The following is a 17187-nucleotide window of genomic DNA, read 5'->3' on the forward strand; positions in this document are numbered from 1 at the left end:
CTTTTAAAATTCCATCCATAATTCTGAAAGCATAATTTACAATTTGTGCAATAACATTGAAATTGATGTAGATGATACTTTAATCATTTTGAACAGTGGAAGTATTTTTACTAAAAAGAAATCTAGGGGGGAAAATGGTTTTTATTCCAGAAACAGAATTGTTGTCCCAGATAATGTATACATAAAGACCATTATGAAATGTGTCTTTGAGGAGCGTTGACATAGATTAATCTATTTGGAAAGTAATGGCAGTTTGAATGGCAATTTTCATTTTATCAGAAGGAAACTGGGATTAGCTCAGTTGCTTAGAGTATGGTGCTAATAATGCCAAGGTTGTTGGTTCTATTCCTGTATGGGTCATTCACTTAAGAGCTGGACTTGATCATCCTTGTGGGTCCAATTCAGAATAGTCTATGAATGTGATTCTGAAATGTGTGTTACATCTGCCATCCTTAAAACAGTGTATCAATAGTATATTTCTTCTGGCTAGGAAGTGGCTTTGAATACAATGTATGTAACTGAAACTAAAAGAAAGATTAATTCTGGTTCCAGGGTTTTGCAAATGTTTGAAAACATTTTGTTTGCACCGATGTTTAAATTGCATATGTTTTTTATAGGTTTTGATTGCTCATTAGCAAAAAAATGCCCAGTAGTAAAAGTAGGATTTAACTGATTTACATTACCCTTATTAATGCTATTATTATACAAAGTAGTTGCAAACATTAAGATAATCTTACTCTGAGATAATATCTGATGTCATATGGATGTGATATTTATGCTTGAGTAAAAGGTAATATTAACAACATTTATCTTGGCTAACATTATAAGGATTACTTATTACAAACATCAGTAAGACAAGTGTCTGCTTACTGTGCTGCAAATTTGGGAATTCTAGCTTGTCATTTAGTACTGATTACATTATTTAGTAGTTGAGCAAAGCAGCACTTTACAAACAGGTGCTCTTTGATTTGCAAATTTGTAAAAATCTAGGAGCAGCTTTCATCCTACTGCATTGTTGTTTTTTTAAGGTAAAAAATTGAAAGGTGTTTTGACTATGCTTTAATTGAGACCAAAGATTTTTTTTTACCCCTTCTTTCTCATGAAGCAAATTGATTTATTGTCAAAAATCTATAGGGTTCTCCATATGTAAAATATCTTTATAGCATAACTGTCTGGCCTAAAGTTCAGAGAAACTGCCCCATTCATGTTGTTTGCAGTGAAAATTTGTTGACTTTGACCCCATGCTTTAGTTGTCTCCTGAACTTACAGTTGCTCATCCTGCCTCTGCACTGCAAGTGTCTGCACCCTTAGTTTGATCACTTGGGGAGTAACTTTGTACAGTAGATCATTAATTTGGTGAATTATACCCTAGTGTTTAGTGTAAACAACTTATCCTTGTAGAAAACCTCATATGTGTTGGAAATCCTGAGTAAATGGGTCTTATGCAAAGAGGTTTTATGCAGATATAGAATCCTCCCAAACAATTTGAGGTTGAGAATAGGATACTGGCATAATATATTCAAAGCTACCATGAAAGCCCTAAGTTGCTAAACAACCATGACGCACTGAGTCTGTCCAGATGGTTAGGCAAAAGGCATTATGCAAGTGCACTCTTGGGGGAATTTTTTTGCTAGAAAATTTAAGGAATTTCTCAGTTTCACTACACTACTCTAGACTTTTTCGCTAGTCTTCTGCACATTTGGATCCTTGGGATGCGAAAGGTAGCAAAAGCATTTCTTTGACCCTCTTTGAAGGATCAATTCAGAACTTTGAAAGCAATTTGGACATTTTTATTTCTTGGGTTCAAAATTCTGTGCATGATAATTCATAACAAAGGGCTTTGTTAAGATTTATCATAACATAGTGCAGGTTTTTTTTACATAAACATAGTGCAGGTTCCTAGGTTTCTGACTACATCAAGAATGGTATTTTTTATTTTGCTTTAGGATTGCTTAATAGTCAACAGTTATACATAAACCAAGAGTGAAAAATGTAATTTCTAGTTTATAAAGTTGCTGGGTGGTTTTCCCTTTTCAGTGGAAATCATTTTTTGTCTACCATTTTCAACAACTCCATGTTGATTTTGTTAAAAAAAAAGTTTACAGTTCTCAGTTATTAGTGTCTTTCGTACAATAAAGAACAAGTTTTTTGTTGTCCCTAAGTATCAATATTCTGATAATAATCTGTAATGTATTCCCTTTGGTGCACATAATAGAACCTCTCTATGGAGTAAATAAATATAGTTAACCTCAAAGCCTTTTCATGTCCAGAGTCTACAAAAATAGTTACTGCATAACCTTTGTATGTCATGCTCTGGGTAGAGAAAATATTTTGCATATCTAAATTACTTATTCAAAGCAGCTATAGAAAAAAGCTTGATTTATTTTGGAAGGAAAATATATGTGAATTAATTTTGTAGAATTTGAATTCATCTTCCACCAACACATGTTTGTATTTTGACATATTTTAACACTTTTCCATATATCCAAATATTAAGTTCAGGAAAAGCTTTTTGTTCTCTAAGCTGTAGCATATTTAGGTTTTTTTTTAATGCAGGATCCTATTATTCATAGAGAATATTTTTTGAGTCCTTAAATGCTCAGTAAAATGGCATATAGTTCAACTTTTTAGTCTATTTCATGTTTTAGATAGTTGTTTCTGCAAATCCTGGGCTTTATTTAACTTGGGAGCAACCGATATCAGACACTGTTCATGTGAACTACTTATATTAAGTCATTGGGTTGACATATTTCAGAGATCATTAACCCCTTGTTTTTTCATGAAAATATTGGTCATTGACATGTAGCATGTCATTGGGTTTTGCACTTCAAAAAAGAATCTGACCACTGACACTGTGTATTGAAACAAGTACACATTCACCTTTTAAGTTAAAAATTTGATTAGCAGTAGCAGTAAAACCAGTATGTGATCAAGATGATCTCTTAGGGTGTAATCTCTTCCATCTAATGTTATTACAAACAATTTAATTTTATTTCTACAGTACCTTTTCAGAGAAACCACTGTGGTGAGAGTAAACTTGGCATGAGTAGCTTATGTGAATCTAGCTCTTTCTTGGAGGCTTCTTAGTTGGCCAGTTATTTTCAAAATTACTAATAAATAGGCTTGTCTCAGTTTGATTTATAACTCTTCTGCCATTTTGGAATTGTTGCCTTCCCACAGCTACATCACACTCACACATCCTAAGGGTCTGAACTGGATCTCAGGTGCTTCCTGGTACAAGAAGGGGGTCTGTGTTGGTAGAGGAGAAAGGAGAGAGTAAGCTTGAAGGAATCGCCACAAAGGCAGGAATTAGAAATCTTATACACCTTAGCAGGAAAATAAAGGAGAAGGATTCAGAAAATATTTTGATTGATGGAATACAAGAGCAAATGCAGATATTTAACAAAAGTTAAGAAAGTTGCTTCTGGACCTTTTAGGCAGAACAAACAGGCTATATGAAAGATGTAAGGGAGAGAATCTTAAAAAGTTTGTCATAAATCAGCAGAGCGAGAGAGTGAATGTCTGTAGATAAATAATCCAACATCTAGTCCTAATTTATGAGTATGTTAGAGGGGTTTTTTGTAAATTAATATTTGTTTGTCCAATAGGAAAGATAATAAATAATATTGTAATGCAAAAATTTAAATTTCAAATAGAAAACATAATGAATGAGGAAAACAGTGACCTTTTTCAATTAAGAGAAAAATATTCTTTCAGAGTGTAAATCAATGAGAGATGTTTTAGTGGTTTGCATATTTCTTATAAAAATAAATACCTGCTATGGAAACAAATGAATAGCATAAATATGCATTAAAATTATAAGACTCTGTTGCCAAGGCTTTGACTAACAATTATGGGAAGTTGCTAGGGAGAAGTCAGGTGAACATTTATTATTCGATCCCTATCAAGCAAATGAGTGTATAAAATGGGTGGTGATACAAGATTTGGCTTGAATCCCATCAAGGACTTCAGAGGACTGCTCAAACTGTTGCATTTCAGGCATACCTTCATAAATGTGAGAAACTAGGTGTGCTCAGTTTCTTGTATGATTAATAACAAAAGATCTTGAAATAACAATTCGGAGGAAAAACATGTCCCCGTGCCTTCTGGGAGGGTCTTCCCAAAGGCCTTTCTTCTAAATTAAGGGCCTAAAGTCAGCCCCTGTGAATACTATTCTAAAGCAAACTTAATCAGTGCTCAGAATAAAAACACTCAAAGAAATGTATGTTTGTTTGGGGGTTTTGGGGAGATTTTGGAGGGTGTTTTGGGTTGTTTTTTTTTTTTTATTACAAGAGTGTTTGAAAAATCATACTGGAGTATGATTTTTCAAGACACTACGCAAGCAGTTACTCTTTATCCCAAATTTGCTTTTTTCTCTAAATTTTAATATGATGACGCTAATTAGTATTTCATCAAAGAAATTCTTAGTAATTGAGCAAATTACTCACTTTTCTCTCCTAAGAACTGCAGAAGTGCTAGGCATGAAAGTCTGTGTTCATTTCAAGCTAGATGGGCTTTTAATGTAAACTTTGTTTCTGTGCTTTTTATTGGAGACACCTGTGAGCTATTTCTGTGTTTCTCTGAAGAACATCCAAAGCAACGACCAATTGCATTGCATAGTGTTGCCTGTATTGACTTTCAGCCTAAGTTGTGTCCTTGATTGTGTTCTGCTCAAACTCATTTTGCAGGATAATTTGGGGCTATTTCAACATAGCTCTTGATCAGCAGTTATCAGAAATGCTACTAAAGGTTTACCACAGAGATCTTTATAATATACAAGATATTTAATACATTGTCTATATGGCTATGTTGGCTAATTGCCATGTGACCACTTTTCTCCTTCTCTTTTTAGTGACCACATAACCACTTAGCATGGACCTAGAAGAACCCTTCTCTAGTTACAGTAAATTTAGGGTGACCAAATATAAAGAAGGGAAGATGTAGCACAGTGTATCCTCAGCAGAGATCATCTTACAGGGTACATGTTCTCTGCATTGCATTGAGTTGGGGGGCACATGACACATCTGGTCAGATAATAGATTGTCTTACCTCTCAGTCTTGCACTTGATTAATGACTTAAAATATAGGTACGTAGGAACGTATTTTCAGTTTCTAAAACCCAAAATGGCTCCTCAAAGAAAGTCCTTGAGATACTGGTACAAAGGCTTATCTTATAGGGCTGGTCCCTGCACAGCTGGAACATGTGGTCACCCCATATAAACTGATTAATAGTAATACCAAGGAGTCAATGGCTGTACAAGCCCACAATTTACAGAGTTATGCACAGGCAGAACGTAGGCGTGGCTGAGTTTTTTTGCACAAACACGGGTTTTTTTGGCGAAATGGATTCCTTTGTGTTTCTGTGTACAATCATCAGAAACTCAACAGAATTCTGATTTCAAATGAAACTATGAAATATGCTTACCTTTGTAGGCTTGTTTCAAATTTTTTGTTACCATTTCCAGATATACTCTCCTTTGGTCTTTTGTCCATCATTTATAAATACTTTAGTTATTATGTTCTATCCTGGGTTTTGAGATACTGGCTGTTTAAATGAGTATTTAAAGTATGATCTGTCACTTGACTTAGCAATACATGTACTGCTGAAATGTATTTAAACTTGACCATCAGAGTATATCACAGACAAAAAAAAAGCATTATCTTCACAGTTTCTGTGTTCTTTTTGAAAAGCCAGGAACACAAATTTCTCAGATTTTTCTTCTCAGTTTTTTTTCCTTAAAAAAGTGAATTATTGGTATCTTTCAGTAAAGCTGGTTTAGGAAGTGCTTGTAATCTCTTCTTGCTCTGATGGTTTCAAACTACCATCTTTCTCATCTATACAGGTCCAAAATATCAGTAGAAATACAATTATAATAACTAATGTTTCACCAAAAACTAATGTATTAATGAATGTTTTTTTTTTAAAATCCCTTTCCTTCTCAGGTTGATTAGTGCAATTTAATCTAAAACCTGGGAGTCAAATGTGAACTGACAGCTTGATTCAAATAAGGCAGAACGTTAAACATCTTGACTGCCTTTTTCTAGACTTGGTCATTCAATGGTTCAATATGATTTGTTTATCTGAGATTGTTATTATGGGGTAGGAAATACTAAAATGAAGAGTATACCTCTGTTTTTTGTATTTTATATATATGTACAGAAAGTAGAATGCAGAATTGTGAGGATGTTTGTTTATCTAGAAAATAATTCCTAGAAAATGGTTATCTAGAAATTAATTTTAAGCCACCACAGCACAGTTTCTTCATCCATCTTCAATGATATTTTTTGTACATCTGTACTATACCATATTAATAACTGATGTGAGCTAACTGGTTGTTCAGGTTAGATTTGCATTCTGATCCAAAGATTACAGGTTGCTGAATTATCCCTTAAGCTTCCTAGACTTGTGGATCCATTAAGCCTTAATTAAAGAATCATCTTAGGAAAAAGAAAAATAATCAGACCATTTGTATCCAAAGAAGATGCACACTGGTCATTTGTTTGTTCAGCAGCATAAAAATTATTATTTAATGGAAATTTTAATCACAGCAAACTTATAGACAGATATATATTAAATGCATTAATCTTTCTATAAGGTTATTCACAATGTATAAGGTTACTCCTCTGAAAAGACTGCTTCAGATTGCTTTCCGGTAATGCTAATACCCATTAAAAAGATGAATATATATGTGTGTAAGTCAATCATAAGGTATTAAAGAGGTGTAGCAACTTAAGCTTCTTTTCTTCTTGGCAGGTCACTTTGAGAAATGTCCTAGTTCAATTAAAATATTTTTTCCATTTCCTAGGAGTAGATTCAGATATGCTCTGTCTGTTCTATATCTTATCTTCACTGTCAGGATTTAAAACAAACCTGAGTGAGGTATAAGGATAGCCCAGCTGCTTCAGAGCCTGAACAGGTTCAAATATAAGAATGCATATATGTGTATATGTCTGCATGTTCATCACAGAAATGTCCTGGTTCAATACTTGTGTGATGCAAAGGTACATTTTTAAGAGTCTGTACACTTTTGTAGAATTTAAACTGAGATAAACTGCATTTTCTGTTCTTCAAATACCTGTTCTTTTATCTCTTGTTTCTAAATGCTACAGTAGTGAGTGGAAACCATCTAAACAAGAAAGGCATACAAAAGTGCACACAGTGTGGCAGTTTCTTTCAGATTTGATTGGTACTATGAATTTAGTTAAGAAAAATTATCATGTAGGCTATTCTCATATGACATCTGAATGACTAAAAATATTGTATATATTAAAAAAGAAATGCAGAATTTTAGAATAGTACTGTACAACTCAAGTATTCTTATAGTGGTCTCAGAAAGACAAAATTGCCTAATTGCCTGCTTAGTTCTGCTGTAGATGCTCTGTATTCAGCATTACTTTGTGCCCAACATTGATTCTGATGCAAAACTGCTCCATGAAAAAATCTTAATTCTTGGATGATTTGGTGAAAAGTATTACAATTACAGGTATAAAATGAGCTCTGTGACTGAAATGTGGATGAAGGGAAAGATGATAGTTTCATATTAAAGTGATGCCATAAGACCTTCCTCCTTTCATCTTGCAAAAGGCTTGACAACATTGTTTCTCCTTAGATTATTATTATTAATAACAAAATGTTTGCCATTTTTAGGTGTGTTTGTATGTACTTATGGTACATTACTTGTAAAACTGCAAAATATTTAGATTCAGATATAGTAATGCTGGAAAATTTTATTTCAGGCCAAAATGCAAATCAGTTTACTAATCAAAATTAATATGTAAATCTCAGAGATTATATTAATTATAGACCAGTATCTGACTGTCAAATGATCGTTCTTTAAAAATGCTGTTCTCTTTGCTAGGTAATATCATGAAGCATGTGAGATTGCTTTACTGGTTCCTGGGTTTTCTCTTTCACATCAGTTTTATAGTAAAATGCAAAAACAATTTCTCATATTTTCCTGGCTGTTCACAATATCAGGTACCAGGAAAGGTCAGCATATTTTGCAAACTATATTGGGTTTGCCATACCATTACTCTGTTTCTGTATAGTTAATTAGATGATTTTAGTATAGCTTTTGACACAAAAAATGAGTAATTTCTCCATTGGTCCAACAACAGTTGCATGTCTAAACAAGTTGGGATAGATGCCCCTACTTGAAATGGCTGAATGAAGTCTGCTAAAATCAGTTGTGCTACAAATGTAGCCAAAAATCTCACAGTGAAAGACTCTCTGCTCTCCTCGGCCAGGAAAATTCTAATGGTTGTTCCTCAGGACTCAGGGGAGGCATCTGGTAATTCCAGCAGCTCTTAGGAGACTGTGCTTACATTCCTACTCACTGTCAAATTCCTATTACTTTTAATTCTTCCCATTGCTTTTATTTTACTTATACCAGTCAATATGCTACTATGTTAACAAATATAAGAATACAGACAGTTGAAAAACAGAAAACTTGGTGTAGTTTCTTGGGTGGTAGTTTTTGTTTGTTTGTTTGTTGTTGTTGTTGGGTTTTTTTCCTCTTAGCTTTTTTTCCCCTAAAGCAGAGGATTGTTGTCCTAATGCACAGCCAGCATGGGCTGGTTTCAGATTTTCTTATAGTGGGGAGTTATGGTTGAGAAGAGATCCCTTGTGCTGGGGAATCTAAGAACTCTACTTTGGCTTTGAAAAAACAATTGGACAGTATAAGCTGAAGGAAGCTGTAGCATCTCCCCTACTTTTGAGCTTATCTGTGTGTACATACTTTTCTGGTTTACAGCTTCCATCAATAAAAGTAGCTCTTCAGCAATTTTTTTTGTGAAATTGACCTGACGTGTGCCTGTCTTGTGCTATGCCTGTCAAAATTAGCTGGGTGTATTACTTTTTTTACCTCTCTGTTCGTTAAGTCAGTTGATTCATTTTGGAGTCAGACAATGTTCAGGGAGGGGAAAATTTTGATCAAATCAACCTTGCATGGAAACAACTGCCTGCTTGCCATCTGCAGTGGGCATTGATCCTTAGCTTGTTTGTGCCTTGCATTTGTTCTGCGTGAGTAAGCACATTAGCCTTTTCATTTCATTCATTAGACAGTTAGTCCTTGATTACTGTTTCCTAGTTTCTGTCAAAAATGCTTCTACTCCTTTATTCATTTTGTCTTGGGCCTGTCTTATGCTTCAGCGTGTAGAAAATGAACAGTTAACTACAATAGTCCTTTCATTTCTTTTTCATATGAAACTGGCTAACAAATATACTTTTCTAATGCCGGCGCATCTAATGCGGGATAAAGTATGAATGATGGGTCTTTCTAAAGTTAACAGAGTTACTATTTTAGTTCAGCTAGCAGCCATTGTTTAGAAGTGTGCTGTCTCAGGGTTTACTGTCAGCTTTAATTTCATCCGTCTCCAAGAACTGTGGGATCACCTGGATACTTGTGGATGTTTGCCTTATAAAATTGCACATAAAAATACGTTTAAATTAAAAATTAGTGCTGTTTGAGAATACAGCACTGAAAGTTTCAGATGACAGTTTGGGTGACAGGACAGAACAATAAGGCATTTGTTGACTAACACCATTCACTTGGGAATTTTGCTGTCATTTCCTTGCAGAAGAGTGAAATGTTGAATGACAATTCCATTCTTAAATACAATTAAAAATACATGAATAATTATGCAATGTGCATAAAGCATCAAACTATGTACATCTTTAGAAACTACATAACAAGTTCATAAAAATAAAATTGAGTACCTTGATGGAGTCAGTACATTTAATGTTGCTACTAACTGAATTAATTTGATCAGTGATCATAAGTTTTGCCTAAAAATTCTATACTGTGTTACATCCTTAAGTAGGTAGTATGTGTAAAATTTTATGAATTACACATAGCTTTTTATTCATAATTGTAAACGTTTATTTATATATTGTCAGTCTATCTGAACAGCTTTACCTTTGAGTTTATTGGTATTAATGTTCAACATTTATCTTTTCAAATCACCCATAAGTTAGTAAACCAAACTTTGAAGGTTGGACCAGTCAGTTCTCTGGTGCATGCCCTGCTTAAGATTCTAGTAAATACAAAACTTTTTTAAACACAAAATGTTGAAGCCATGGTTTATATTAATGGCTACCTTTATATCTGCATTAAATGCTTGCTTATTTGTGATTTAGATTAACATTGATTTGTTTAAATAAAAATTATTTTGAATGAAAGTTTTAGTCATGTTTGGAATCATTAATAAATTATTTAAGTATTTAATTTAGGGGCTTTTCCTCCAAAGTCTAATTCCCATTGTTTGAAAATATTGCTAGATATAGGCTTATACTGAATTTAATATTTCTCTCAAATTTTCCATAATCTTTTAAGTTGGTAAATAATAGGTGGGGAAGTTCATATACATATGATAGTTGGTTATCATGACAGTTTTATTTGTACTTTTTCTCAAATGCTTTTTGCATGGAAACTGGAATTCATTCAAATTTCTTACTAGCTAGACTAGCTGTTCTTATATTTATGTTCTTATGTATCTAGAATTTTAAGACATAAATACAAAGACATGATCCAAATGGATTTCTCTGTCTTTACTATCTGCTGTTCAAGAGTTGGTAGATTTCATACTCTCACAGTTCATTTAATACATACATTGAAAAATTAAAAATTAATTCCCAGTTTATAAAGTTTTAACAATTAGCATGAGAAATAAAAATTACATTATCTGAATTGAGGAAAAAATTCTTGTCATACCTCCAAAGATACAAAAATGCTTTGAAAATTGATTCTAGCACATCAGTTCCAAATATCCTATTTTCAACAACTCCCACCAGCACAATGGGTTTATTCTCTTCTAAATGTTATACACTTACAAATATTTCATATGGCTATTTCATTTTACATACATGTTATTTGATTATATTATTAACATAATTTACTTAATTTTAAAATATTGATAAAATTTATTTAATTTTAAAATATCTTTTTTATATTAAGAAGTGTTTCCCCACATGATTTCACATCCTGACATACAGCAAATGTGGAGTCTTCCAGCAATTATTCCTATTTCCTACCCAGTTCTAGAGAAGGCTGTGAATGTCATATGAAAATATCAACTTGTATGCATATAAAGTCACTTTGCTGAATCTGTCAATCACTTTTAATAAATAAATGGATTTCAAATAGTTTATTTGGTTTTTTTGTAAAACAGAAATGTATCAGTGGTACAGAAATGTATCTTTCAGTAAACCTTCACCATATCTGGATATTATTCACTGTATAAAATTTGAAGACACTTTCACTGCACAAAACTATCATGTCTGATTTGTAAAAAGAAGTAATGGAGACTGCAACAAGAATAATAAATTTTTAAATTCAGATACATCCCATTCTGGGAACAATGTACCTGTAAGCTTTCTAACTGATAAGAGTATTGCTGTTGTTGAAAATGACAGTTCACAAAACACCTTATAAACAGTATGCATTGTGTACAGGTTGAGTCTTCTGTTTTGCAATTTTCCTGTCACAAAAAACTTACGGTGCTTTTTTTGTTCTGTTAGGATGCTTCAATTGCCCACAGATTCCATATCATGAGAGAAAAACACCCAGAGAAGTTCAACAGTAGGTAAGAATCTAAAAAAATATGCATATAGCAATATTTTTCCATGTTATTAAGATATGTTTTCTGAGAGGTTAAGTTTCGCACGTCTTTTAAAATATTGATTCATATAAAATAGAGGAAACTGGTTCATTTTATATTAAGCATATGCTTCCAGACTGCTTGTAGTGTAACTTTTTGATATCTGGTATTTCAACTGAAATGAATAGCATTATAAATAAACTCTTCTCACAGGTGAAATGTTTGCCTTGTAAGGCTAGCATGGACAAGATGAAGCATTGTGTTTGTGAGGATCCCTGAACTGACACATTGCCATTAGGCACTGAAGAACACTTCTTAGACAGCTGCAGATGGTGATCCTTATGTTTCATTCCCACACTCACACTGCTACATTGACAGGGGACTCTTCCATATATGCTCTTAGTAAGGGCAAGTGAATGCCATTTTACACAGAACTGCTTTTATCATTAAACAACTCTGTTTCTATAAAAAAAGTCAGGAATGAGTCTTTGCATCTGTTTCTTGTGTTGCTCTCTGAATCTTTAGTGCTATTGCAGAGCTTTTCTGGAGATTAAAAATGCATTACGTTTACTGTAAATTCAATATCTGGTTTGTTGAGTAGATAACATTCATAACACAATGTTTATGTTTGTTTCTTCTTATTTAGGTAATTTAGCAAGTAAGTTGTGGTGGGTAAAAGCAACATTTCAGAAACTTTAATTAACATTTAAAGACACATGGGGAGAGAAAAGTAAGATACAACATTATTTGGAAAAAACAGAGAATATCTAGAAATAATTATTAACACAAATATTTTGTCACTGTGAACCTAACCATAGAGTGTTTAGCTTTCCATGAGGGTGACCTGGAAAGTCTTCATAGACTTTAGGATAATAAAATATGTGTTTGTGTTCTCATCTAAGAGCTGTACAGAACGATGTTTAAATATGTTTGAAAATTATCTTGCTTACTGTTTTTTTTTGTTAAAAGTATATATTTTGTAGCTAATAGTCAGAATGGGGGCCTCTTTTTCTCAAATACTCAATTTGCTTAGCATCTATACAATGACATACTGTGAACCCAAGTGTCAGTTTCTCTTTAAGTCGCATAGTATATATTTGTTTTCTATGACCTCCTTTTCCTAGCTCTGGTGCTTCTCATTCTGAAAGAATTACACAGTGATAAGATCTGAACTCAAGCCTGATCTGTGCATCCCAATGTACTGTACCCTCCCAGCAGGACTAGAGATATTGGACTTTTAGAAAACCACCATATTCTAGGCCCTGAAGATGAAGCTAGTTTATCAGTGGTCATTCTGCATATTTTGAGCAGTTGGAAATTATAATTTATAAAAAACTCAGCTAATAACATGAGTTTCAGATCAGATTTCATGTCACAATAAATCATATGCCATTAATAACATCTGCTAGCAGACTCACCTTGAAATTCATCTATATTTTAAGGAACCTGATATTTCTAACATTATCTTAAGGAAATTAGTTACAAAAATATATAGTCCCAGTCCCTACATACTTTGGTACTGCAATATTGAAAGGATTTGAAAAAAGTGAAGATTCTCTAGAAATATAAAAATTATTTGGAAAGGTTATGCCTTTCTAAAATCAGTATAAAGACTTGACCAAAGTATAATAGAAACTGGTATTTTAAAATGTGTTTTCTTTTGTGTAATGAGGAAAAAAAGGGGTTTTCTATTTTTGTTCAATATAATTTTTGAGATGATGTTCATTCACAAATACTTTTTTCATTAATACTTATTTGTGTGTCAAAATAAGTCAATAACATGTTGCAGCAGCATTTTCCTGGAGGGTATGAAAAGAACCCCCTTTTTTTAGTTTGCTAAGCTTCAAATCTTATGTCACCAGAATATAGAATTTTCTAAGCAATTTAAATTATTTAGGCTCAGCAAGTCCAATTCAAGTCTGATTCATAGGGGGCTCTGTAGTTAACAGCACCTGCTCCTTTGAAAACCCTACATTGCTCATTTGAAAATCCTACACTGTCATATGGGCATATCTCTTGTGATTTCAAAAAAATAATTCTTTTTTGCTTTTATGTTAGTTTCCTCTTGCCTGGCTTTCCAACATTTTTAACTTTCACAGATATTATTCAGAGTAGGTCCTTCCACTGAGGTTCTACTCCGAAAAATGAACATGCAAAAATTTTCCTTACTGAAGAGAAACTTTAGATTATATGCAGAGTTTTTTTTGAAATACACAGGTGTTGTATTTGCTTCAGTGAAGTAAGTTCAATAAAGTTTGGAATTAGCCGATCTTCCATATTAAATCTTGGCAATGATCCTCAAATTCCTGAGGATATTCCTTGCCACTCTGATCCCAAGGTTCTTGTGTAAATAGGGTGAACTAATAGGAAAACTCTTGACACATTCTATTTGAGTAGAAGCAAAATGTTCTTGTACTTGTCTATTTTCTCAAAATGAAGATAAGAGAATATTTCCATACTTAGGCTTTTTTTAATGACTACTAGCCAATGTTGTGGCATTCTTTGGAACTAGGTCAGTAGTTCTTGGGAACTGTGTCATATTTTGAAATTCTTCAGTATTCACAGATTTTGGACACCAGCACTTTGTATTACTGACTTACTAAAAATAAAAATAAATAAATTTAGGTTTAGATTTCTAAATTTTTAGAGATTGTTAGACATAAGTTTTTGGAAAATCTAAGTTTAAGTATGTATAAATATTCCTGCATTAAAAATCCGCATTATCAGTTGTTTCCTTTGTAATGAAGCATCTGCTTATTTGAATTTCAAGAATTTGAAATCAAGTTCCTTAGTGAAAAGGGTCTTCTGCTTTCAGAAGCTTAATTTTCATTAAAGAATTACTTTATACATGCCTTAATATCTTGAAAAAGTTATACTTGTAAGCTGTGATATGGAATGGCTCCATACAGTTTTGCAAATAAGTCTTAGCACAAATGTCCACCAGTGGTTTTTAAATAAATGATACTTGTTTCCAAACCCAGGTCTGGAAGAGAAGAATTCTGGTGATGGTCAAATAGTAAAGAATGGAAATGAGAACACAGTAGTAGCATCCTGAGCTCTGTCAAAATAATGAATCTTAATATGCCATTTTAATTATATATTTTGATCATTAGCACACTTTACGAGAAACTAGGACTGACATTGAATTAAGATTTATATGTGTTCAGAATCTCAGCTGTCACATTACCCACTCTACAGGTCTGAAGTGCTCACAACCTTGTGCTGAAGAAATCAAGTTTCCTTCCCAGCATCTTTTGCTTAAGAGTAGGGTCAGATTTTCTGATGTAAGTGTGGAAGAGCTGAGTTACTGCCAGTGGGGATAAAGCAGTATTTCAAGTAAAAGTATCATTAATCTAGGACATTCTGTTGAAATAATGATTCAGTTAGGCCAAAATGCCCTACAGGGAGATCAGTGTAAACATCATAGGCTTGATGCTGGGAATAACAGATGTATGAGTTATGTGACTGGAATATACACAAGGAAACAAAGAATACTTTCAACAAAAAAAAAAATTCAAGTTGATGTTAGCTTTTCTAAAATCATACTCAATTCAATTAGGCATACTAATTTGACGCTTTGGCATCCTGTAGCATAAAAGATATTTCTTAGTCTCAGTAAACTAAAGTAGGATTTATAAATTATATTTACAGTCTTAAGTACATTGTCTTTGAAGTTTCCAAATATCAATCTATTTCCATCTTTTATGAAGAAAACCTAAAGCAGAAAAAGTTCCTATTAACTTCATTTATATCACATTCCTGACAATATATTTTTGAGATTCCCTTTCAACTCATTTAATCATGCTTTTCTTTTGTGCTGATACCTATACATTTAATCTCTAAGAAAGTTTTTAAGTAATAGAAAGTACTGATTTACCTTGTGCAAGTGTTGTCCAGGAGAATAAGGAAAGGCAGTAAGAAAAAGTAGGAGAAATGACAGAACAGTGAATCTTTAGCATTATTCTGGGTGTCCTGACTTGGGTACTGCACTATGCAATGTAGTTATAGCATCATATCTTTAGTTACATAAAAAAAAAAAAAAAAAGAAAAAAGTCCCATCATGCCTACACTGTTACTGTATTCAAAAGCTTCATTGTAAGGGATGTCTAGTCCTGCCTGGCAGCAAATAAACCAAAACAGAATTATTCCACTTGAATACTGGAATTGAAGGCAAGTTCAAGTTTTGTGACTGAAAGTGAAAAAAATCAGTTTAAGAGCAAAATCAGTTATGATGGGGTAAATTAAATGGTATACTCTCAGTTGTACTCAGCTTTGTTTTAAGTTGACTTATTGTAGCTTAGAATCGAGCAGTCAAAGTTTTTCATTTTGGATTGAACAAAACAGTTTTGATATTTTCATTATTCTTCCTGTTTTTCAGTTTGGGTGATGGAGTCTCTTGGATTGAATAACAACCGTATCTTTTCAGTGAATATACTACATTTCAACACAAAATTCCTAACTTTGCAGACATTTCAGCCTCTCCTTCAACCTCTTCTCCCTTCCTGGTTGTGACTGATATGAAAGTGTTTCAAAAGAAGTCACTGGCCCCACGGAGAGAACAGATTGCAGACATCTGTTACCTGTCCCATTGAACCCACGGGTTCCTATTCAAAAAAGGATAAGGCTCCAGGGAACAGTACCTCTGAACTCAGGCAGTATTACTGCAACTGTAGTCATCAGAAGAAGCAAAGCAAGATGAAAATATTTGCAATAGAGCACAAAACATTTTCCCACAGGCGAGAGATGGCTTGTAGTTAGACAGCATACTCTGCCTAACTCTTGGTTATAATGCTTATAAGAGAGAAAGCAATAAAAAAAACAAGTGGCATGTTCTTTTGTCAGACTTGAAACATGTAATAGCCCACCTTTAGAAACAATACCTGAAACACGTAATATGTGCTTGAGTTGGGACAAAGGAAGATAGTTGGAGCATAAAGCTGGTTTAGCCTATCTGTGTCTGCTGCCTACAGAGCAAAATCACAGCAGTTTGCATCTGCAGTATTTGCACCTCTCTCTGATGCAAGATTTCGTGGTTTTGTCATTTCTTTAGAAAGTACTAATGGGTTAAGGCCCTCTGTTTGAGAGACTTCTTACTCAAACATTTTTCTGTAGCAGCTGTCTGGGAGGCTGGTGGGGTTGGGGAACCTTAGGTTCAGACTCATAAAGACTAGAGGCAGTGTGATGTATAAAATGTATGTTAAGCAGGAATCCCTATGTCCTAGGCATCTCCTGGGATTTCAAAGTACATCCCTGAAAGCAGCGTGCTGTATCAGACCATAAGCAGAGCAGTGAATTTATATGTGTCCTCTCAGGGTCTGCAGCTGTCAAATTCACTACTGCAGGACTAAAATGGGTTCAGACTTTGTCGGGCACTTCCATTTGAGGGGATCGCCATTCTGCGCTTTTAAAAACAAATGTCTAACATATAAACTCTTAGTATCAACAAGATATTGGAATGTTGCCTCTTTTTTTAAAATAATATGTTTATGAGATATGTAGTGATACCCAGCTTTTTAAAAAACAGTTTCTTTAGAAATTGTTAAGTGTATTGGCGTTAAAGAGCTAAAATCATTGCACTTCTAGGAGACA

At 33.6% G+C, this 17187-nt stretch overlaps 1 protein-coding gene across 6 annotated transcripts in view; it reads left to right on the forward strand.

Moving 5' to 3' along the window:
• DGKB (diacylglycerol kinase beta) overlaps window positions 1–17187 on the forward strand; it is a 337798-nt gene that overhangs the window by 188151 nt on the left and 132460 nt on the right. For all 6 annotated transcript variants that reach the window (XM_068209914.1, XM_068209905.1, XM_068209932.1 and 3 more), the window contains one exon: window positions 11519–11583. In XM_068209914.1, coding sequence (XP_068066015.1) covers window positions 11519–11583 — 65 coding nt within the window. The remainder of the gene's footprint in view (window positions 1–11518; window positions 11584–17187) is intronic.

This window comes from Anomalospiza imberbis, chromosome 1 (assembly GCF_031753505.1).
Source record: "Anomalospiza imberbis isolate Cuckoo-Finch-1a 21T00152 chromosome 1, ASM3175350v1, whole genome shotgun sequence".
In the NCBI taxonomy this organism is placed as follows: domain Eukaryota; kingdom Metazoa; phylum Chordata; class Aves; order Passeriformes; family Viduidae; genus Anomalospiza; species Anomalospiza imberbis.